This window comes from Heterocephalus glaber, unplaced genomic scaffold (genome assembly GCF_053883595.1).
Source record: "Heterocephalus glaber isolate CG9 unplaced genomic scaffold, H.glaber_assembly_v1.0 deba00001550, whole genome shotgun sequence".
Classification (NCBI taxonomy): Eukaryota; Metazoa; Chordata; class Mammalia; order Rodentia; family Bathyergidae; genus Heterocephalus; species Heterocephalus glaber.
The window spans coordinates 12,584,866-12,609,539 of NW_028258343.1; the positions used below are offsets into that span (position 1 = coordinate 12,584,866).

The following is a 24,674-nucleotide window of genomic DNA, read 5'->3' on the forward strand; positions in this document are numbered from 1 at the left end:
CTCAGTGTCTGTACCTCCCAGGAGCTTGGGAGGCAGCAAGTAAGCTTGTGCTAATGGGTGTGCAGCATCTCGAGTGCTCCCCCACAGTATTGTGGGAGCAGCAGTTCAGCCTTAGGAGCACACTGTTAACTACAGAAATTTTGTAAGTGGAGAAATCTACAACAAAGGGCAGTGTTTATTAACAAAATGAAAATGCAAACGTGTCATTATCATCAGCTTTTGATCTGGAGAAAGCAATAACAAGGGGTGGTGGGAAGGACAATTGTATTTTCTTTCTCCAGGAAGTTCTAGCCTGAAAGATTATATACCAGTCCTGCAAATAAAGTATATTGCATTATAAATAGTAAAAACAAGGCATGCTATAATTTTACATTTTATCTCCTGGAATATTTTCCACTACTGAGTCAATAAAATTTATTTTGGAATTCATATCTAGAATACTGTGTATAAAGAAACCACATTGTAGAAGAGTAATAGTATATAAACTCTTTTTACTTATCTGTGGAGTCATTCATTAATATTATGGGGTTTTTTATTAGTTTCCAATGAGACTTGACATTTTTTTTAAAATGTTGAGCACATTGTCAAAATACCTGTGTGAGGAATGAATAAAGATAAAAGTATGCTATTTATAGTATTTTGCTTAAGGAAGATAATTTTGAGGGGAATATTAACAACACACTTTAAATGATATTGTTGAAAGCCCAAAAATTCCAGGGATGCTAACTCCCACAAGTAAAGGCCCAGTACTATGATAAGGCTCATATGTCCTGCTGGTAATTTCTGTAACACTGTTTTCTCACCCACATGTGTCCAACTGGCCTAGGGTTTAAAAAGTAAAGGAGACTTTACTTTTTTGATTAAAAAGCTATTTAATTAGTCTCTAAGCATGTTTGAATTTTTATACATAAGAATGTGGCAACCTTTTTGCACAGCAGGATTATTTCTCATTTCTCAGAAATGGAAAATTGGGCTTGGGAAATAATAAGGCAGAGTAGATAGCATGATAACAACCAATACATAAAGTTTTATGCTATTGGTTAATGATATTCAATAGATCAGGCAAGCTGAAGCAGAGTTTGTAAAGGTATCACGCTCATTTACTATTTTTAGAGTATATGGGACAAATAGAAAAAAATTAAGTAAAAGATTTGATTAATAGTAACATTATGTAAGTATTCTATAAATTGTACTGTTGCTCAATTATATGACAAATAATGTGATGTAAATTCAAAGGTAGATTAAAATTCTTGAAACATCCTATCATTGAGCATAAATATTTTTTATAATCCTAAAATTGTGTTTCTTTTGAATATACACTGAGTATGTGAAACTTCAAAAAAAAGGGGAGAAGATACAGTATTAGTCTTTCATATCTTTCTTAAGTAGGATTACCCTAGATATACTGATCATAGCTGTCTTGTTACACAAGCATATAATGTTTGTGGGTACCACAGAATAACCTCACTGGCTACCAATGACTAAATCAGATACCTGATTCCAAGAAAACTTACTTATAGGCTTAGTTAAGTCTATCATATCATCATTTAAGGATAGTATTCAAGGGAATACCAACACAGACAACAGAATATGTTTATACTAAGTAAACCTCAGTTGCAATTAGAGATGTCACAGAGAACTTACAAAAAACCCTATGAATATAAGGATTGCTAAAACATTTTTGCTTTGTTACAAATTTTGAAATGCTCACAAATTTCATTACCATCATAAATGATTTGGTATTTGTAGAGATCTTTCTATGAACAGAATACTTGTATTTCAGTTTGCTAAGAAACTTTTCATTCAAAAATGAATAAATTTTGAATTTTATTAAATGATTTTTTCTGCATTTCATCAGATGATTACAAAGTTATGATTTTAATCTGTCAAATAATTAATTATATGAATTAGTTTTCTTTTATTAAATCTAAATTCCACTCATGGTATAGACTTCAGTTATGATGTATCATCTTTTTAAAGTGAGCTTAAGATTGTCATATATTATTTGTGACAATGTTCTTTCATTTTCCTTTTTTCATATAGCCCCTGTTGAGTTTCATTACACAGGCTACTCTGAACTAACCAATATATTTAAGTGGAGCCGATCATGGCTAACTTTTTCTCTTTATTCATACCTCGGATTTCAGAGACTCTACATGGTTTTTTTGAATGTGGCTTTTGGCTCTGTTTCTTGGAGCATTTTTTCATTAACTTCTCAGACAGCCTTATGTGTGTGCGGCAGTAAAGGTTCCTTATAAATAAAAAACTCTGTCACTCTGACCAAGAGGGTGACCCCAGAAATCAAGAACAGATGCCAAAAGATGATCAATGACATCATCTGTGAGACTATGAAGTGTGAGGCAGAAATGCTTGATGTTAAATTCTTGTGAATTTAGAAAATTGCTTTCAGTTCTGTTCACAAAAATAAGAATGATATTGGTAATAATAGAACTCACGTAGCATTTAAACAGAACAGATTATTATATCACAGGTTCAGAAATAAAAATTGAAACGGATATGGGACTGAGCAAGGGAAAATATCTGATAATTATAGTGTAGGTATTCAACTTAGAGAATCTTCTCCCGCTCTGGAAAAAGAAGACTAGTTTGTTTGTGATTGGAAAAGGGCAGAACTTACGTACATACAAACAGCTTGTCCCTACCACAGGCTCACAGCTCTGCATCCAGAACATGAATGGGTCCTGTGTGAAATCTCCCTGCTCACCTGGGCCCTGGATGCATCTCTCTGTGATGTTTGACTTTGGAACTGGGCTGATTCTGTGGGGAAAACTCCATTTCAAGTAGCTACTTTCATCAACCAATTTCCTGGTTGCCTCTCTGGCCTGCGCTGACTTCTTGGTGGGAGTCACTGTGACGCCCTTCAGCATGGTCAGGTCCGTGGAGAGCTGCTGGTACTGCTGGTTTTGTACCTTTCACAGCTGCTGTGATGCAGCATTTTGCTACTCTTCTCTCTTGCACCTGTGCTTCATCTCCATGGACAGGTACATGGCTGTTACTGACCCCCTGGTCTACCCCACCAAGTTCAGGGTGTCTGTGTCAGGCATTCACATAAATGTCTCCTGGATCCTGCTGGTGTACAGCAGTGCTGTGTCTGGCACAGGTGTCAATGATGAAGGACTGAAGGAGTTAACTAGTGCCTCAACTCCCTAGATTGTCATCCTGTCATAAATCTAATTTGAATTTTGATAGATTTTATATTATTTTAATGCCTATCATTATGACACTTCTATGAGGTGAAATTTTTGTGATAATTAGAAAATAGGCTAAGAGGATTAAAAGTGTTGGTAGCAAAACAGAATTACTATCAAGAACTTAGAAAATGAAGGTGGCCAAAAGAAATGCAGCTAAAACCCGGGGGTCACAGTGATAATATTTATTACTTCATGCTTAGCGTATGTGAATGATTCATTCTTTAATACTTTTTTGGGTTTTATAACATCTTGCTGTGTTTAGGAGATGTTTTGTGAGGTTGTCTGCTATAATTCGGCTCTGAATCCTATGATTTATGTTTTATTTTATCCTTGCTTTAGGAGAGAGTAAAACTTACTGTATTTGGCCAGGAACTACAAGACAGTTCATCAGACATAATTTTATTTTCTAAGTCAGACTAAATTTGAAATTGAAGAATTTGTTGAGATAATGGGAACTTAGCACTATTATGACAGTTATTATACAGTGCATGGATATTTAACATTAAACTAGGCAGGGGAAGTGGAACGTCAATTGCATGGCACAACTTTTGGCTAGTAGTTCTTGATGAAATGACCATGTTGAAGAATTTGATAGAAGCATATTTATTAAATGGTTATTGATACAAAGTTTACATTTCCCAATCTCCTCAGATCTCCCCAGTTCCCTTTTCAGAACTTCATTATTTTCCCTACAGCATCTCCTATTCTTGTGCAATTTTAGCTCCTTCCAAGGGTCCCAGTTTCACTCTGCCTCTAAATGTCTTGTCCCCATGTCCTACTGAAGGCCAGTTTTACCAGGCTATCACTCTCAGCAGCCTGTTCTCCTGGGCCAAATTGTTTTGGAGCTCTTAACAGGGACCCTGACTCATATACATCAACAATTTCAGGGTCAGGACAGGAATCACATATATTTTGTAGGATGGGAGATGCACAAACATGGGAATAATCAAGAGCAAATGGTGCAATTTCTGCAGTAGTGATTATTATTAGATGGCATTGCTTTTCTCATTCTGTGCAGTATCTCATTGTCATTTTCTGTTACAACGCACTGCCATTTTCTGTTTCTTTTTCTGTAAAATTACCAAAAACACATGCACTGTTGTAGATAAAAAAATAATGCATTTTAAGTTTTGAGGAAAGAATATATTATTCCAGAAATGATGATGGGGCATATGGCATTTTGGAAAAATATTGTTAGGCATTGTACCTCATATTCTTCAAGAAACCCAAACTGTTTCTTCTTGATGTTAAAAATTTAGAAGCAAATATTGCTTTTATAATTATTCATTGGCAGAATTCATAACAAAACACTGTGTGTGTTTACATTGAATTTAATGTTTTGTAAACTTCAAAAGTAAAGATTAACTTAAGAAAAGTGAAGAACTTGAGAAAACTATCAACAGTATGAGTAATGAAACGTGGAAGAAGGCTTTGAAAATTTTTATTAAACAGTAAGAGGCAAACATTTCACCGAGTGAAGAGGCAGTTTTACAAGGAAAAAATTCAAAGGAGCTGTTCATTTTTCAATCTAGAGTAAAATATTTTCAAGAAAAAAAAGAAAAAATTAAAAGGGTGAATAAATACATTAAATGCTAAATTTATAAATATTTAAAAAGCTGGCCAAAATGTGATAGTTTCTTATATCATATCAGTAAATTTTAGAAGAATTAATAACATGATGGAAATTAAGGTGTAGAGAATTTAGCTCCACACAGAATTGAGAATGGTTTCATGTATCTCTGAAGAATATAATTTAATGTCCCCTTTCGAAGGGGAATCAGAAAGTTTGTATAAAATTTAAAACACACATATCAGTTAACCCTACATTCTAGCAAGCAAACTAAAAAAAGAATCAGGCAAGCAATTACAATGAAAAGAATGTTTTGTATAACTCTTAAGGAATAAATGGAAAAAATCTGGATAAATGTGAACAAGTCAAATAATTATATCACAGTTGTGTAATAGAAGGTTATGGAGCCCTTCAAAAGTGCTTGGAAGTTTTGTGCTAATTGACAAGGGGAGTCAATTTACTATAAACCCAAAAAATTCTCTAACACATATTACAAAATAGTCTAGGCAATCTGACCTGCACATGTGAATATATTTAAGTAGGTTTTTGTGAAGTCATATTTTATGTGTAATAGGGATTTACTTTGTAAATTATGCTATCATTTGAATATGTGTGATAAAATAAATGCATCAAAATTTATATTAATTTTCACATATCTCAGTTATTATCTGAGCATTGACCTTGGCTTTCTTTCCTTGTATTAATTGAAAGAAAACATTTTAATATGTTCATATTATTATTGTTATTATTATTATTATTGGTACCGGGGATCAAACTCAGGTCCTTGTGCTTGCGCAGCAGGTGGCAAAACCACTGAGCTAAATCCCTGGCCCTGTTCATAATATTAATGCATACATTTTTAGCATGCTTTTTGCGCATGGTAAAATAAATTGTAGCTGCATTCCTGTGTTTTGGAAACTCTAGTTTAGAGTGATTAACACATCCTGCATGGTACATCTTACTGTTCTTGAAGTATTTTAATCTTGTTTTGCAGCAGGACTTCAAGATCCTCTAACTCTTCCTTTCCTAAGTATTAATTGCATGCTGTATTCAAAGATTGCACAAGCTACCAAGAGTATTTCCCAGCATGCATTTCCTCTTCCCGTACCCAGAAGAATTAACTGAAGTGTTCCTTAATAGAGTAACATTAAGCCCTAACCAGCTTTGGGAACAGAAGTTCCCGAGTTCATTGAGGAAAGAGTGGATGGGAACTATTTCTGTAGAAGGTCAATCTAATCTCAGAGTGTGGCAGCTACTGCTAGCACAGAGCCTTGGGAAGTGACCTGAAAGCTGCCTGTGTAGAAGTGAGAGCAATTCCAAGGTCTGTAGACATCTGATCTCCAGGCTGACTAAATCCTGGATCCAGGGTCCTGACCATGACCGGGGCGGGGGCGGGGAGCGGGGAAGCTGTCATGGCCAATTTCAGAAATACGAGAGAGTCGAGAAGAAGGGTGTTTGGAAGACTTCTGGACAGTGTTTTGTATTACTCGAACAGAAATGAGGTGATTGCCAAAAGAAATTTCAAAAACAAACTAGGGCAAAATGAAGTGTTTAGGGTCACTGGTTGTTGGAAAATGAGGAAGAAAGGCAGGAGCACACTTTTCAGGGCCCCAGTCTTTGACCTTACGATTCTTTTACAACTTACTGTTTTTCTAGCTATAAAGAGGAGGCTGAGCACAGCACATGAGCAATAGCCACAGAGTACAGAGACTTGTGGCTGGGGCACGAGCATCCAGAGAGGAGGCTCACTTCCTAACAAGGTTGGAAGGAGCACCTCCCTTTGTTGGAGGTGCTGCTATGTCTGGTCCTCAGAGTTAGAGAAATGCATTGCATTGCATAAGACAATAAAAGTGAGCATCCATTGCTACTACTAAGAGGGCCTAAGAAAGAGGAATTGGAATGTACCCTATGAGAAAAGAAGAGGAATAAACCCGAAATTTATTTCTTGTACTTGGTGGAAAGCAACCCTTTGTACAAATATAAGCGACTATAGAAAGAAATTGTTTATACAAACCTAAGAGTATGTTGGTGAGCATTCTCACCAAACAGAACTGTATTTTTATCCTTTCCCTTTGGACACACTGACCTCTGCTTGAATCCAAATTCTTTGGCAATGTACGTACAAGGTTGATCAGCCTTAGGCCCTTGTACAAATCTCCTGCTGCTCCATACAACATGCCCATGTAAGAGCAGTTCAAAAATTTGACAGTTCTGATAATGCTTTTACCTCATCTCTGATACATAGCATATGCTGACTTTCCCTTCTGGATATCTTTTCCCTCTTCCACCATTGACCTCTCTCTTCAAACTACTAAACACAATACTAAGGGCGCCTGCCTCATTGGTAGTTTCCCTATGTATACTGGATGAATGAGTTGTCTATCATGTTCTTACTTTAAAGTCATATGTGTCTATTGTACCAATCAATACACAGTTTTTTTAAATTTGTTCCCATGTTGGGGTCTCATACCAAAGGTGGAGAAATAAAATAAAATTTTGTGGCTAAGGTTTTATTTGTTCAAACATTAACATTGAGATATTGGTGATCAACCAAGAGGAAAGGAATAAGAATAACTTAATTTATTTCCTCTAGGAGGCAACTCAGAAACAAGAATTCCAATGAAAGAAGTTCAGGAAGGAGGAAAAGGAGAGAGGTGTGCAGGTGTGGACAGTGTGGCCTGGAATGAACTCAATTTTAACGTTTGATGCTGAATAAAGTAACTTTCACACATATCATTCCCTTTAGTCAATATACCATATTGTTATATTTTTAATACTTGCCACTGGGGATCATAAGAAAGTAACATGTTCTGATTCACATTTATGAATGTCCTTGGCTTGGGCAAACTTCCCATCTCACCTTTGTCTGCAGCCAGAAGCGGCTCTCCCATCCCAGCCCCTGGGGAATGGGCACTGTGTGGCCTGGGGTGGGGGCACGGGGCAGAGGGTGTCAGGCAGGGAAAGCTGAGGCAGCCTGGGAGCAGCTGGGAGAGAGGAGTGCCTGCCTCTGTGCTGAGCCTTCCTGGACTCCACGCTCCTAGAGCTGTAGGACAGATGTGAGCCAGCGACCCGGCCACCATGCCCTTCCTGCCTTGTTGATCCCCGGGAAGCCCCATTCTCACTGCTTCTGTGAGCTCCAGTACCACCCCGTGTGTTTACAACAAAGTGGGCAAAGAGATCTTTTTACTCTGTGTATTTTCTTATTCCACCCTTTGTCTTCTTTCTTACCTAAGAGACGTTTGGCTTCCATCCATGACACCTGTGCACCCGAAGCCCAGGAGTTCCTCACTTCCAGAGCCCCTTGATACAATGAGGTCCTGGATACCTTTGGTGTGTTTTCCATCCATCTGCCTATTATCTAAGAACATCCTCTCCACACCTACAGAAGATACATCCCCAGCCAGGTGTGGTGGCACAGCCCTGAAACCCCAGCACTGTGGGAGGCTGAGGCAGGAGGATCTCAATTTTGAGCAGAGCTTATGTAAATTAGAGACTTAAAGAAATCTGTCTCAAAAGAAGCAATAAAAAGGGACAGGATGTAGCTCAGTGCAAAGGCCCTGAGTTCAATCCCCAGTAGTGCGTACCCACACACACACACACACACACACAATCCAGCCTCTCTTGCTCATCCCTCGGCATGGATGTAACTTGTTCAGCTGTGTTGGCTCAGCCTGTGCTTGGGACTGGGACTCGAGATCACCAGTGAGTCCCTCTGCTGGTGCAGGGTGAAGACAGGTAAGCTCGAGCATTCTGAGAAGACTTTCACAGCAGCAAAGAAATCTGCGATGAATGGAAAGAACGATGGGTGATAGGTTTATGAATAAATGTTTGTATCCCCTTAAAATTCAAATGTTAAAACTGGTGTGGAAAGTCTTCAAAAAGCTAAAATTAGAAATTTCATTTGACCTAGCTATTCCCTTCTAGATATCTTCCCCAAAGAGTTAAAGACATCATATTACATTTATATATGCACACCCATATTTATAGCAGCACAACTCATAATAGCTAAATCTTGGAAGCCACCTATGTGTCCATCAACAGATGAATGGATAAAAAACTTGGTATTTACAAACAATAGAGTACTGCTCTGCCATAAAAAAGGACAAAGGAGTCATTTGTAAGAAAATGGATGCACCTTGAGACCATACTGTTAAGTGAAATAAATCAGGCACACAAGCTTAAATATCCCATGATCTCTCTTATATGAGAAATCCCAAGTATAAATAAAGAGCAAAATAAAAGATAGATAAGAGGAAACAAGGAGGTAACTCTTTGGCAAATGGGAAGGAGACCAAGAGGTGGAGGGAGGGGGAGGGAGGAGAGAGGAGGGGATGAAAGAAGGAATTAAGATGTGCTATGTCCATGCACCAACTCTGAGGGATGAATATAATCATTATGTGCTGCAACAGGTACTAACAGAAATTAAAATTAAAGAAAGAAAAGAAATACTACCTCTAATGTAAAGGCACTAGGAGGTGGAGGATTTGGGAGGCAACTGGGATTAGATGAGGAGCCCTCATGAAAAAGTAATATGAAATCCTTCGTGACTAGTTTAGGAATAATTGCAGTGTATGACCACAATAACAGCTAATAGACAGTCATGGATCTGTAGCCCAGCCTACTGTAGGGAAGAGAGCTCCTGAAGTGCTCGGAAAGGAGAGGTTACCTTGTGGCCAGTTGTCAGAGCAGAGAGGGTGGTCATCCACGCTGTCCCTAAAAGGGCACACCTTGACCCTCTGGTCAGCCAGATACCACTGAAGGGTGCTCAAACCCTCATGTATTCACATAGTCGTACCTGGACTAACCTATTCTCTGGATCTAAAAACGATAGATTAGTTCATTCTAGCAGTACTTTTATGTAGTAATATTTCATGAATCTACCATGAGTTTAATGAGTGTGGGGGAATATAACATTCACGGTTTATGAATTTTCCTGTCCTTGAATTCAATAACCAATGCTCTACTCTTAGAGAAGGAGGCTCTTTCCAGAAGACAGTTTAAATACAACTTAATTCCATGAATCTTCACAGTAAGATAGCACAAATTTAACATTTAGAGTCTCTTCAACATTCATAATGATAACAACTTTGAACAGAACATAATGATCCACACAGAATCTTATTTACTTAATATAAATATCCATATTCTTATATAAATTTATTAAAATATTCCCATGTTTAAAGGAAATACACACTTTATTCAGTAAGCATTTATTGACAAGTATGTTAATGAATAGTGGAAGGTTTCTGCTGCAGGCATTGAGATGAACAAGAAAGGACATTCTCTGAGGATCAGTTTTTTTAAGGAAATCACTAGAATGCAGATCATAATGTGATAGGATGAACAAGGCGGCTTCTAAAAAGAGAGACACTAGAAATGCATCCACATATTTTTTGTTTTAAACTTTTATGCAAGGGAAAATAAAAGAAAATTTCCAAGGTAGTATTAAATACATTAGCTATTAAAGCTACATACAATTCATAAACATAATGCATTGTTATTCAAAATAATGATCTGGTTTTCATAGGAAAAAGTTAAACTTAATTTTCAATCTCAACAATGCCTGGATTCATAAAGGGATTTGACTGTGACAAGCTTGGGGAAGAGAGGCTCAAAGGAACCAAATGATCAAACAGAATGAAGTGGCAAGGCCACAGTTTTGCTTCATATGTGGGCCAGTCCTGCTGCCTTCAGTGGTTAAAATGTGGTTTATCCGCATAACTTTCCCTTGAGTTTCAAAAGAAGAAAAATCTTGTAAAAAAACCCCACTAATTAAAAAACCTGTTTAAATGAAGAAGTATGGGTGATATCTTATAATCCCAGCTTTCTAACAGGTAAGTAAGGAAGATTGCGAAGTGGGAGCCCCGCCTGGCTAACAGTGACTTAGCAAGACTTTAATCTCAAAGTGAATATTTAAAAAAGAAAGAAAGTAAGAAAGAAAGAAAGAAAGAAAGAAAGAAAGGAAGGAAGGAGGGAGAGAGGGAGGGAGAGAGGGAGGAGGGAGGAAGGAAGGAAGGAAGGAAAGAAAGAGAAAGAAAGAAAAAAAGAAAAGGGGTTGGGGAATGCAGCTCAGTATGAAGACCCTGGGTTCAAGTCTCAATATGGCAAAAAGAAAAGTTACAACAAAAACTTATATCCTCTTGTATTTATATCTTGGACATGTGAATTCACCTCCTTGTACCTCAGTTTTCTGAGTAAAAGTAGTAATGCTGACTCCTTCATAGGTTGTTGTAAAGATGAAATGAGTTATTATAATTAAAGCAATCCAGTGTATGGAATGAATAGTCCATAAATTTACACATAATGCATACAAGGTTTAAATGTCTTTCTTGCTATATTCTTTGTACCCAGAACCCAAGAGTAGACTTCTGTAATCATTCAATAAATGTCCACTGAAACAGAGGCTCACATTCTAGACAGCATAGAGTAGTTCCCAGAGAATTGTGAGAGCAATAGTATTTCGTCTGTTATATTGAAAGTTTTTAAATACTATAAAAACAAAGAGACCAGTATATTCGTCTTGGAAGGGACACTAAACTTAACTGATTGGCCTAATATGTCTGAAAGTTTACAAAAACCAAAATCTATTGTAGGTCTGTTGAACTAGATGTTCAAAGTACGTTTTCAATCCAGAAAGAAACTTTATAGTATTCATCAGATATCTTTCAACATCTTTTTTGTTCAAATGAAGGCATATGACTATTTTTTAGCTGGAATAACAGGATTAGGAAAAGTTATTATTTTATTTGACAAACACAGGAGATAACTAATAATTATTCCAGGAAAACAAATATAAACAAAAGAGCATTGAGCACAATCAATGCATACGTGTTGCTTTTTCCTATTAACTTTATTCAGAAAATATTACTCATACTGAAACCACTAGAATGAAAAGAAATCGATAGTATTCAACTCTGGAACTGAAGAATTATGAGCAAAGAATTCTAAGGCACTGGGGTGCATTTGATTATTAGTAAATCACATAAAGACATACAGTAAAATGAGAAAAATATAAAAATAGGTTTCAAGTTCAAAGCATTTTTGATAATAAAAGAAATCATGTGTTCATAATAAATACATTGATGTGTGTTTAAATAGAAGTTAGAGAAAATAGCAAGAACATCTTTTAACATTTTTTTCTTTTGGTACCGGGGATCGAACTCAGGTCCTTGTGCTTGCGAGGCAGGCAACAGAACCACTGGGCTAAATCCACAGCAAGAACATCTTTTTTGTGTATTTGTTCCTTCCCCAAATATATGATGCTCTTATTTTAAAAATTTGATGTCTGTCTAAAGCATGTTTTCTCTTGTATGAGAAACACAATATATGTATAAAGATCAAAATAAAAGCTAGATAGTAGGAAACATAGAAAGATCTTTTGCAAAAGAGAGAGCAAGAGTTACGGGGTGGGGGGGAGGAAAGGAGAGAGGATGGGGTTGCAAAAGAATAAAGACATGTTCTGTACAGGAGCCAGCTCTCCACGAGGAATGTGATCATCATGCACTGCAAACACATACCGATAACCATAAAAATTACTAGAAGAAAAACAGACATAAGTAAATGCATAAAATTTGATGTCCAAGAGAAACTAATCTAAAATCGAATCTAGCAGGTGATTCATGTTGTTCATAGAGCATATGCCATCTAATTTGAATACCAAGAGCAATTCATCTCTAATTACCTGGTATGCATAATCTATTGTGAATTACATAACTAATTCAGTAGCTTGGAATTGTATGAATGAAAAGTATTTTCCACCCTTGACATTAGCTTTGTATTCTATTGTTTATCTGTGTGTTCTTTCTTCCTTTGAATATATTTTAGATTTATACTTTCATGTATATCTTTAGAAACTTCTGTAAATGTTTAGAACAATTCAAAAATTAAACAAAGAATAAATTAATTTAGAAATAAGATTAAATCATAAGAAGGAATTTAAAAATCTCTGATATTTAATGACTTGTAAAGTTGCTGAACTTCGTGTAATATTTTTTATGAGTGCAATACCTATGAGTATAAAATGAATGGGTGAATTTTTTTTTTATAACATCAATTTTCTTTTCCATTGTACATGGTGGAGCTGGCATTAATTAATAGATACATTTCCTGATATATTTTTCTGACCTTGATCTCACATTTTTCAATGTACAATTTGGATACAGACGATGCAGCCTCTCTCTTGGGACCCTCTAAACAAAGACCCTCTAAATCCCTCTATATTTCTTATAATTGTATTTTATTAAGAAATATTAAAGAGAATATATATCCAGGAAATAAACTTACATAAACTAATAAAAGCCAAGAATAAGAGCTTAAAAATATTCTCCAGTAGGTCTTTATATATTGTATGTTAAATATTCTCAGAAAAACTACAAGGAAAATGTTATTAATCTGACATATAAGGAAGTGCAAAGACACACCTGCCTGGCAAGCACAAAGCCCTGAGTTCTATTCCTGGTACCAGGAAGAACAAACAAAAAATGGAAATGCAGAGAAACCTCAGTAACCCAAGATCACAGTGGTGGATGAGCGTGTTGGCTCTCAGGTCATGTCCTTGCCAATAAATTTGAGTTTTAATGTTATATTCCCTGAGGAACATTAAAACTACATTTGACCTGGGTCAAAATTGAAGCATAATTCAATTACTTTACAATAAAAGATATTGCAACTGGATGATCTTTTCTTCCCCCCCCCCCCCCCCGATGAATCTATTGTGCATCTCTTTTCCATTCTCCCATCGAAAACAAAAACCTACTCAGGAAACAAGTTTGTTGCTGAGGAATTCTCTCTGAACACTTGGCCTGTAACAGTTAATTTGATGGCTTTTCGAAACCAAGGGTAAAAGAAAGCATAAATCAAGGGATTCATTGCTGAGTTGTAGTAAGCGATCCAAACTAATATCTCATACACATATGTGGGTGTGATGAAACCCAGGAAGGCATCGATGATGGAATCGATGAAGTATGGCAACCATGAAATCAGAAATGCTATCACTGCGATTCCCAGGGTTGTTGCAGCTTTTCTCTCCCTCTTGGCCACCCTGTCTTTGTAGCTGTCTGATGATTTTTCAGTCTTATTGCTCACACTTTCAATTTTCCTAGCCTGTTGCTTAGCTATGAGGAAAATTTTGGAGTAAACAGTTATCATCACAAGTGCAGGGATGAAAAATAATAGAAAATCAATCAAGACCCAGCTTTGATTGATTGCAATCTGACAGCCTCCCACACAGGTGAGAGCACTCACTAGTTCCTCCAGCCCAGCTTCATTTGCCCCTGTGTAAAGAAGGGAAAAGCAAAAAACAATGGGTAGCAGCCAGGAGAAGGAGATACACATGCCAGATACAGAGAAGGTGAACCTGGTTGGATAGACCAGAGGGTCAGTGACAGCGAAGTATCTATCAATGGAGATAAAGCACAGGTGGAAGATAGATGAATAACAGAAGGAGCCATTGAAACAGGAGTGTAATTTACAGTAAGCGTCCCCAAAGTACCAGCAGCTCTCCACAGACCTGACCATGCTGAAGGGCATCACAGTCGTCCCCACCAAGAAGTCAGCACAGGCCAGAGAGGCGACCAGAAAATTGGCTGGGGAGTGGAGCTGCTTGAAGTGCAGGATTGAAATCATCACCAGCAGGTTTCCAAAGACAGCCAGCACAGCCCCAGAGCCAAACACCAGGTACAGAACCAGGCGGGGGCCTGGGGAGTAGGGAGCTTTGACACAGGATCCGTTCCAGTTCTCATAGCACAGCTGGACAGCTACAGGAGGGGCCGGGTCACCAGCACTCATGATTGTCTTTTAGTACCTGAGAAAACTGTCGTTTTCTATGGTCTAGTGTGTAATTCCCATCTTCAAAAAATAAAAAGTACAGTATTCAATAATTCTGAATATGTCAACAAATTGTTCTTTTTCTTTGTACCTTATTACCACATTTAGAATCTCATATCCTCATAACATTATTTTGTTCCTTATACACAAGTAATCAACTTCATTATTACATAAATGCTGGGTTTTTTTCTATTTAAAAATAGTTATCTTTCTTTCCTATATCTTCATACCTGAGCCATATTTTTTAATAAAGGGAATGATGTGTTTTCTTTTTAAAACTTTTTTCTATATTACCTTCTTATTTCTTAAATTACCTAGTTCTGCACACATACATGCAAGTAAGCAACCCTAAAACCCAACATATCTCATTATTCAGCTATTTTCTGATGTACATAGTATCTACTTGGACATTAAAAATCATCATACCACATCTTAATTTAAGACACCTTTTGGATTGCGTAGTCCCCAAAACTTCAACGTCCAACATGAGAACGTCCTAGTCCCTAGCCATTTTAAAAAAATATGACCTAGGACTGCTGTGTTTCTGATGCGTGTCCGGGTGCCACCTTTTATTAGGATTCTTATCCTAATTAAGCAAAGCTAGGGCAATGCCCTGAACAGCCTTTTCCCTCGGGAAAGTAGCTTAATGACTGCAAATATCTGAAGTGGAAAGATTGAATCCCACAGTGTAAGGAGTCAAGTAAGACACTTTAAATAACTATTGCACTCAGGCCAAACCCAAATATGTGCCTGTCCAATTTGCTGCTGACATGTGGTGTGTTCATACTACGAAAATGGAAATAGTATGTGTCCCGATACTCCTTTGCTTGGAATTTGAAAGCATATTGTTTGTTGTGATTAAGCATTGTACATTACCTTCCTCATGTTTTTGATACGTATTTATTAATAATTCTCATGCTGTCATTAAAAGTCCTTCAGATAAGTTCCTCATGCCTTCTAGCATTGATTATGTTTTTCAAAGATTAATTTATGTAGTGTATCTTTGTGATACATAATATACACATTCATCATGGAGAATTGGTTTGCATGCATATCATATCTTGATCCATTTTATTTCCTCTTCCTTGCTTTCCCTCCCATATTCCTCATCCCCAAATCCTCTTTCCATTCTTTCACTGAACCAAATCTTTGCTTCATTATTGATCCTTGCAATGTTTTTTTTAGTCTCTATTTCATTAACTTCCTCTTTGTTTTTCTAATTTCCTTCCTTCTGTTAGTTTCAGATTTGAACTGTTCTCTTGCCTTTCTCGAACCTTGAAATGCATCATTAGGTTATTTATTTGGGATTGCTGTTTTTCTTTTCTTTTTTTTTTAATGTGTCCATTATAGCTATTACCTTTCTTCTTAGAACTGTTTTCATTGTTTCCCACTGTTTTTGGTATGTTCTGCTTCTGTTGTCATTTGATTCTAAACTTTTTAATTTCCTTATTGGTTTCTTCTGTGATCCATTGATTATTCAATAACATATTACCTAATCTCCTTGTGTTTGCATAGTTTCTGTGGATTCTTTTGCTCTTTATTTCCAGCTTCATTCTACTGCGACTCAATTTTATACAAAGGATTATTTCAGTTCTTCTGTATTTATTTATGCATGCTTTGTGGCCTAAGATATGGTCTCTTTTGGAAAACATTTTAGAAAACATTCCTTGTGCTGTTGAGAAAAATGTATAGTCTGTTGATTTTGGTTGAAACACTCTGTAGATAACTGTTAATTCCACTTATTCAATGGTGTAGTTTAACTCTGATATTTATTTGTTGATTTTTTTGTCTGTTTTACCCAATTGAGAGAAGAGGGTATTGAGGTCCCCCACTATAATTGATCCAGGGTCTATATGTCCTATTAACTGTAGCAGTTTTTTGTTTTATGAAACTGGGTGCAAGAGCCTTCAATGCATAGATATTTATAATTGCTCTCTCTTTCTGTTTTTCCCTTGACCAGTATATAGTGGCGATCTTTACTTCTTCTGATCATTTTGGCTTGGAGTCATCTGTGTCTGAATAGAAGATCACTACTCCTGCTTGTTGGAGGAGCTGGTTGAATGGAGTATTCCTTTTAACACTTTCACTTTCAATGTGTGTACTCTCTTTTTAATGAGGTATCTCCTGTAGGCAAAAAGTGATTTTTTTTATTATCCAGCCTGCTAATCTTTGTCCTTTAGTTGGTGGGTTGATACCATAGAGATTGTGTTATTATTGTAAGGTGTTCATTGAATGCTGTTATTGTATTGTTTTTCCAGGGCTGATGCATTTATTTCCTCCTTTTGTGTAACTACAGTTAGATCTATACTTTTCTTTGGGCTCTTTGGTGCCAGTAGCCTCATGGTCTAGGATTCCCTTAAGTGTTTTCTGCAATGCAGGTGTCTTGGTTGAGAATTTCTTTAGGATTTCTGTGGGAAAAGTCCTTAATTCTCCATCAATTTTGAAGGCTAGTTTTTCAGGATATAAAAATCTGGGATGACCATTGCTTTTTGGGGGGCTTGAAAATTGTCTCTCTAGTCTCTTCTCGCCTTTAGGTTTATGCTCAGAAACCTACAGTTATTCTGATGGCTTTGCCTTTATAGGATACTTATAGGATACTATTTTTTTTTTCCACTAACAGCCTTTAGTTTTCTCTCCGGTGGTTGAACTTCTGAAATGTTGATTATGATGTGTCATGGAGAAGATCTTTAGTAATCATGATTATTTGAGGTTCTATATACCTCTTGTACTTGAATTGTGAATTCTTTCCTTAGACTTAGAAATTTTTCTATGATTTCAGTGAATAATTTTTATCTTGTAATTTCCCTTTATTTCTATAATTCTGAAAATGATTTTTAAAGACATCTGGTATCTGTTGCATCTAGCTTGCATTTTATCTTCTTTTTAATGTACCATTGAGTTTATGTTCTACTACATACACCTTGTCTTCCATTTCTGTTCTGTCCTCATGTTGGGAAAGTGAGCTACCCATGCTTTTCATTAAATTTTTCATCCTAGCTCTGCATGCTTTCTTTTCATACTTTCTAATTCTTTTAGAACTTGTCATTCATGTTATGTATTGCCTTACTTGACTCAATTAGGTTATTGTTTGCTCTTTAAGTTTGTCATACATGTGATTGGTGAGATCCTTTATCTGTTTAATTAAAACATCTTTGAGCTTTTTAAATGTCTTATGCATTTGCTTATACATTTCTTCCTTTATGTCTTTAAATATTTTGAAAAGCAATTTTTGATCTTTGCCTGTAGTTTCCTTTATTTTAGTGCCCCATTAGATCAGTTTCTGGGGAAATAGGGGTTTAGGGTTGTATCTTGTAGACTTGCATTCTAATGTTTGTATTTTGTACTAGGAGTTGGAGATCTATTAAGGTAGGGTAGAGAAACTCTGTCACTATTGTAGAGATCTCTTGGTTAGATTGTTTCCCTGTAATGTGTCCTTGTGTTGCTTATATTTTGATTTACACCCCTTTCCAACCTATTCTTTTTAATATTTGTTCAGTTGTTATTTTATATTAGTACACGTTGTATTTCATAATGATTGCATTCCTTGTGAAGACTTGGTACATGCACATAACACACCTCAGATCTATTTCATCCCCTTTCCCTCCAGCCCCTCCCTACTCCATCCCTTTATCACTTTCTTGTTTATGAAAGATCTATCTCTCTAATTCCTATTATCTATCTTTTATTTTGTTCTTCATTTATATTTTGTGTTTATCAAATAAGAGAAACCATGTATTATTTAAACTTGTGTGTCTGATTTATTTCACTTAACATTATGGTCTCAAGGTGCATCTACTTACCTACAAATCACTCAAATTTATCATTCTTTATGGCAGCATAGTACTCTACTGTGTAAAAATACCACATTTCTTTATCCATTCATCTCTTGATGGACATATAGATCACTTCCATTATTTAGAGTTGTGCTGCTGTGAATATAGATATTCATGTGTTGCTACAATATGATGTCTTTAACTCTTTTGGGAAGATATCTAGAAGGGGAATAGCTAGGTCAAATGGAATTTCTAGTTGTTTTTTTTTCTTGAGGAGTCTCCATACTGATTTTCATAAAGGTTGTACTAGTCTACATTCCCACCAACAGTATAGAAGTGTTTCTTTTTCATTCCAGCCTTTCTAACATTTGTTATCATTTGATTTCTTAATGATAGTCATTCATTCTGGAGTGTATGAAATCACAGTGCTATTTATTGATTGATTTATTTGCATGTCTCTAATGACCAGTGATAGTGACCATTTTTCCATATATTTATTGGCCTTTCATATATTTATTCTCTTCTTCTGAGAAGTGTCTATTCATTTCAGTTGCTCATTTTTTTCCATTAAGTATATTGGTACATTTTAGGTATACAATACAGTTACATTCATCACTGGGATCTTGTACCTGTACAGGATGCATCTTGGTTCTTATTTTTTCCCCATTCCCCTGCCCTCCTCTCACCCCCTCCACCCTTCCCAGTTTACAAAGACTTTGTTTCCATTTTTTTCTTTTCTCATATTTTTTCTTTTCCCTTCTTTCCTTTCCCCTACCCCTCCCACTTCCCCTACTCCTTTAGACTTTTTATTCCTCTTTCACAATATCAATTATATATTTTGATCCTTATTTATACTTTTAGTTTTTCACACCAGAGAAACTATTTGGTATTTGCACATGTGTGTCCTATGTATTTCACTTAAGAGTGTGGCTTCAATATACATCCACTTAGCTATAAATGTTTCTAGTTTCTTTTTCTTTCTTTCTTGGTTTTTTTTTTTTTCCTTTGGTACCAGGGATCAAACTCAGGACCTTAAGTCAGTTGCTCATTTTAATTGGGTCTTATTTTGGGGTGTCTGATTTTATTGAGATTTTTGTATATTCTAGAGATTAGTCCTCTGTTTGAGGAGTAGCTGGCAAAATTTTTTTCCCTTTCTGTAAGTTGTCTTTTCACTGTTGGTTGTTTCCTTGGCTATGTAGAAGCTTTTTAATTTGATATGATCCCATTTGTTGATTTTTGGTGCTATTTCTTGTGCCACTGGGTTTCTGTTGAGAAAGTCCTTGCCTACATCTATATCTTCAAGAGTTTTATCTGCTTTTCTTTGTGCAGATTGTTTCTGTTTGAACATTTAGATCTTTGTTCCATTTTGATTTTAGTTTTGTAGATGGTGAGATATAAGCATCTAGATTCAATCTTTGGCATGTGGATAGCCAGTTTTGCAAGTACCATTTGTTAAAGGGGCTATATTTCCCCAGTGTATGGGACCATTCATCAAAAATAAGATGGCTAAAATTTCCCGAGTTTTTTCTACTTCCTCTACTCTCTTCCATTGATCTATATGTCTGCGGCAATGTGCTAATTTTATCATTGTAACTTTGTGATATTGTTTCCAATTTGGGATTGAGATGATTCCTGTTTTGCTCTTGTTGCCCAGGATTGATTTTGATACTCTATGTTTCTTCTCCTTCCATACACATTTAGGATTACTTTCTCTAGTTCTGTAAAGAATACTTTTGGTATTTTAATTCAGATTTCATTAAATCTACCTATTAATTTTGGAAATATTCCCATTTATCTATTTTTCATCTGCCTATCTAGGACCAGGGATTATATTTCCATTTTCTGACGTCCGCCTCATTCTCCTTTTTCAGATTACCATAGTTATTGTTGTGGAGGTCATTTGCTTTCTTGGATAGGTTAATTCCTAAGTATTTAATTTTTCTTGATGGTATTGTGAGTGATATTCTTTTACTAGTTTTTTTTTACAGTGACTTCATTACTGATGTACAGTGATGCTATTGATTTTTATTAGTATGCTTATAGTACGTGATTTTTACGTTGATACAGGTACGTAACACATCTTAACTTTCTCATCCCCTCTCCCTTCTCTTCCTTCCTGGGCCTCCATCCATCTCTTCATCCCCTTTTTTTCTATACATGTCGGCAGTACCTAGGTTTCTATTCTTTTTGTGGAGTTGGTTCATGTATATAACACATCTTAATTCATTTCTTCATTCTCTTTCCCTTCCCTCCATCTACCCCCTCCATTTATTAATCCCCTTCCTCTTTGAGAAAGATCTATCCCCCTACTTCCTATTATCTACCTTTTAATTTTGCTCTTTATTTATATTTTGGGTTTCTTATATCAGAGGAACCATGTGATATTTATGCTTGTGTGTCTGATTTATTTCACTAACATTATGGTCTCCAGCCACATCCATTTTCCTACAAATCACTTAAGTTCATATTTCTTTGTGGCAGAGTAGTGCTCCATTGTGTGTAAATAGTATATTTTCTTTATTCATTTGTTGATGGACATATAGACAGCTTCCAGATTTAGATATTATGCATTGTGCTGCTATAAACATGTGATGTGTATACATGTATTGCTGTTTTGTTTTGTTTTTTGATACCAGGGATTGAACTAGGGACCTCATGGTTGCCAGGCAGGCCCTGTGCTGCTGAGCTACATCCCTATCTCTCATGTATCACTGTTACATGATGTCTTTAAAAGGAACCCCTCTCCATTGTTGGTGAGAATGTAAACTAGTAAAACCACTATGGAAATCAGTAAGGAGATTCCTCAAAAAACAGAAACTAGAAATTCCATTTGTCCTTGCTCTTGATTTTAATGTGTTGATTTATATCCTGTTATATTGCTGAATTTGGCTGCTAAATCTAGAATCCTTTTGCTGGAGGCCTTTGAGTCTTCAGTGTAGAAAATCATGATGATTTGACTTCTTACTTTTCCTCATTATGGATTTTATTTCTTTATCTTGCTTGATTGCTCTGGCTAATGTTTTAAGTACTGTATTGGACAGGAGTGATGATAATGGATGTGCTTGTCTTGTTCCTGATTTTAAAGATAAAAGAGAAAGGACATCTTGAAGGAATAGTTTTTATAAAGAAAATACATATGCAAAACATCTGAATCAAAATATGATAGGATGGATGATATGGTTCCCAAAAAGAGGGACACTACATAACAATACATTCACATGTTTTTTTTCTTTTAAACTTTGGTACATGGAAAAATAAAAATTTTAAGGTAGTTTTAAATACATTAGCTACTAAAAGCATTTACAATTCATAAACAATCACGTGTTTTTTAAAACAATGAATTTGTTTTCATGAGAAAACAGTTAAAATTCAATTAGTACCATCACAATACTAAGGAGAATAAAGGGATGTGAATGTGCCAGTCGTGTGGTGGAGAAGAGGTGCAAAGGAGCCAAATGATCAGACAGTGTAGAACAGCAAGATCACACTTCAGTTTGAGGAGTGGACCAGTCTTGCCTCCGTAGTTAAAATGTCCTCCTTTGAGTCTTAGGTGAAAAAACTTGTACAATAAAAACATTTTTAAAACATTTTAAAATGAAGAGAAATGAATGACAGCCTATAATCCCAGTATTCTGAGAGGCTGAATCAGAATGATTGCAAGTTGGAGCTCAGCCTGGGTAATTTAGTGACTTAGCAAGACTCTGTCTCACAATGAAAATTAAAAAACAGTACTGGGGATATAGCTCTGTGGGAAGGCCCTGGGTTCAGCCCTCACCACAGAGCAAAACAAAAGTTGTAACTAACCAGTTATTTCCTCCTATGTTTATGTCTGTCTGTAGAGCACTATTTATAATTTTCTTTACAACAATCATATTGTTCCTGTGTAGTAATGTTTATAAAAACTTCATGCTCAAAAAACCTCTAAGCAAGTTATGTGCAGTGCCTGGGCATCTTCTCTTTCAAGGTGGAGGACATTTAGGGGGAATCTCTCTCACTCTCAACTCTGAGGTGTGAATATTCACTTGTGATTACTGAATATGTGACCTTGGATGTGAGAATTCACCTCTTTATACCTCAGTTTTTCTCAGTAAAAGGAACACTATTGCCTACTTAACAAGTTGTTGTAAAGATTAAATGAGTTATCATAAGTAAAGCAATCCAATATACAGAATAAATATTCTATATATATATTTATATATAATCGTTACAAGGTTTAAATTCCTTTTTTGTTCTATCCTTCTGTTTCCAGAACTCATAGAGTGACTACTAGAATCCCAATTTATGTTCGCTGAAATGAAAGCTCACATTCTAGACAGAGCTCAACGCAGTTGCCAGAGAATAATGAGAACAGTAGTATTTTTCTCAGTCATAATGAAAGTTTTTAAAGACATAAAAATAGAACAGTGTATTGATCTTGGAAGAGATATGGTAAAATTAAATGGTTTTATAATATATTTGAAAGGTTAGAAAACACAAAGACTATTGTAAGTATATTGAACTAGATGTTCAAAGTAGTTTTTCAATCCAGAGAGAAACTTTATAATATTCATCAGATATCTTCAACATCTCTGTATTAAAATGAAGACATTTGATATTTGATAGCTTAAAAATAGAATTAGAAAAGATTATTTTTATTTAACAGTATTTATTGGGAAAATAAGTAATAAATATGCCTAGAAAACAAATATAAACAAAAGAACATTGGACATACTCAATGTATATGTATTTTTTCTATTAATTTACTTTAGGAAAAGTTATTTATATTGAAACCACTAGAATCAATAAAAATTCACAATATTCAGTGTGGGAGCTGAAGAATCATGAGTAAATTATACTAAGGCATGCAGGGTGAACTTAATTACCTATAAATCACATAAACACAGACAGTTTCTCCCAATCAAGTAAAATCAGAAAGAGTAGAGAATATAAATATAGCTTTACCGATTTAAAGCACTTAACATTAGAAGAAATCATGTGCTTATAATAAAGACTATTGTGTATCTAAATAGAAAATAGCAAGAACATTTATTTGCGTATTTGTGCCTTTCCCAAAGATGTGATGCTGATTTTTAAAATTTGATGTCTGTCTGAAGTGTGTTTTTTTTGTATGAGAAATCTAAAATATACATAATGCCAAAAATAAAAGATAGATGCTAGGAAATAGGGAGAAAGAGCTTCTGCAAAAGAGAGAGGAGCCAAGAGACAGGGGTGGGGAGATGGAGAGGAGCAAAAGGAGATTAAGAAAAGAATAAAGATGAGTCCTGTGTGTGAAGCAACTCCCCGTGAGGAAGGGGCCATCCCATACCACAAATGTGTACCCGGACAAGTAAAAGCCTAATATAAAAGGAAAAATATCAAAAAATAAAAACATAAATAAAATTTGGTGTCCAAGAGAGACTAATCCAGAAGAGAACTCAGCAGCTTATTCCTGCTGTGCATGAAACATCCTGCCCTGAAATCTGAATACAATGAGCAATTCTTTACTAATTACCTGGGGTGTGTAATATGTTGTGAATTACATAACCAGTTCAGTTGCTTTGAATTGTGTGAATGATTGTATTTTCCACCCTGGATGTTAGCTTTGATATTAGCTTTAAGGGTGGAGTTCTTTCTTCCTTTGCATGTATTTAGATGTATGCTTTCACTCATATCTTTGAAAACTTCTATAAATGTTTAGAGCAATTCCAAATTAATTGAGTAATAAATTAATTTAGAAATAAGGTTAAATCATAAGAGAAAAACTTAAAATTCCTAATTTAAACATACAATAATTTTTAAAGTTTGTTAAATTCATGCAATATTCTAGGGAGTGCAGTTATTAGCCAAAAGCTAGTATGAATGGTGAATATTTTTATTTATGACACCAGTTTTCTTTTTCAATGTAAATAATAGCACAAATATTAATTAATAGATATACCACCTGATTTATTTTTCCAGACCCTCTGATCATATTGTGCAATACACAAATCTGACACACTTCAATGCAGCCTTTCTAAATGGCCCCTCTGAACAAAGAACAATCACATCTCTAAGATTCTTTTGTTAATTTATATTTTATTAAGACAATGCTATAATAGAAAGCATATATCCAGAATTCAACTTATAAAAACTAATATAAGAATCAGAATTTAAAATATTCTTCTGTAATTCATATATATATATATATATATATATATATATATATATATATATATAATGTTAAATATTCTCAGTGATACTACCAGGAAAGGGTTATTCACCTGACATATAAGCTCAGAGAAACCTAAGTAGCCCAAGATCACAGTGATAAATGGA

At 35.5% G+C, this 24,674-nt stretch overlaps 1 protein-coding gene and 1 pseudogene across 1 annotated transcript; one reads left to right on the forward strand and one right to left on the reverse strand.

Annotated features, from left to right (window-relative positions):
* The window catches only part of LOC106009470 (trace amine-associated receptor 6-like), a 4,328-nt pseudogene extending 696 nt beyond the window's left edge, over positions 1-3,632 (forward strand).
* Positions 3,633-13,533: 9,901 nt separating this feature from the next.
* Positions 13,534-14,568, reverse strand: LOC147824244 (trace amine-associated receptor 7a-like). Its single transcript, XM_087189992.1, has one exon. It carries the CDS (start codon positions 14,566-14,568, stop codon positions 13,534-13,536), a length of 1,035 nt encoding a protein of 344 aa, XP_087046118.1.
* Positions 14,569-24,674: the final 10,106 nt, after the last annotated feature.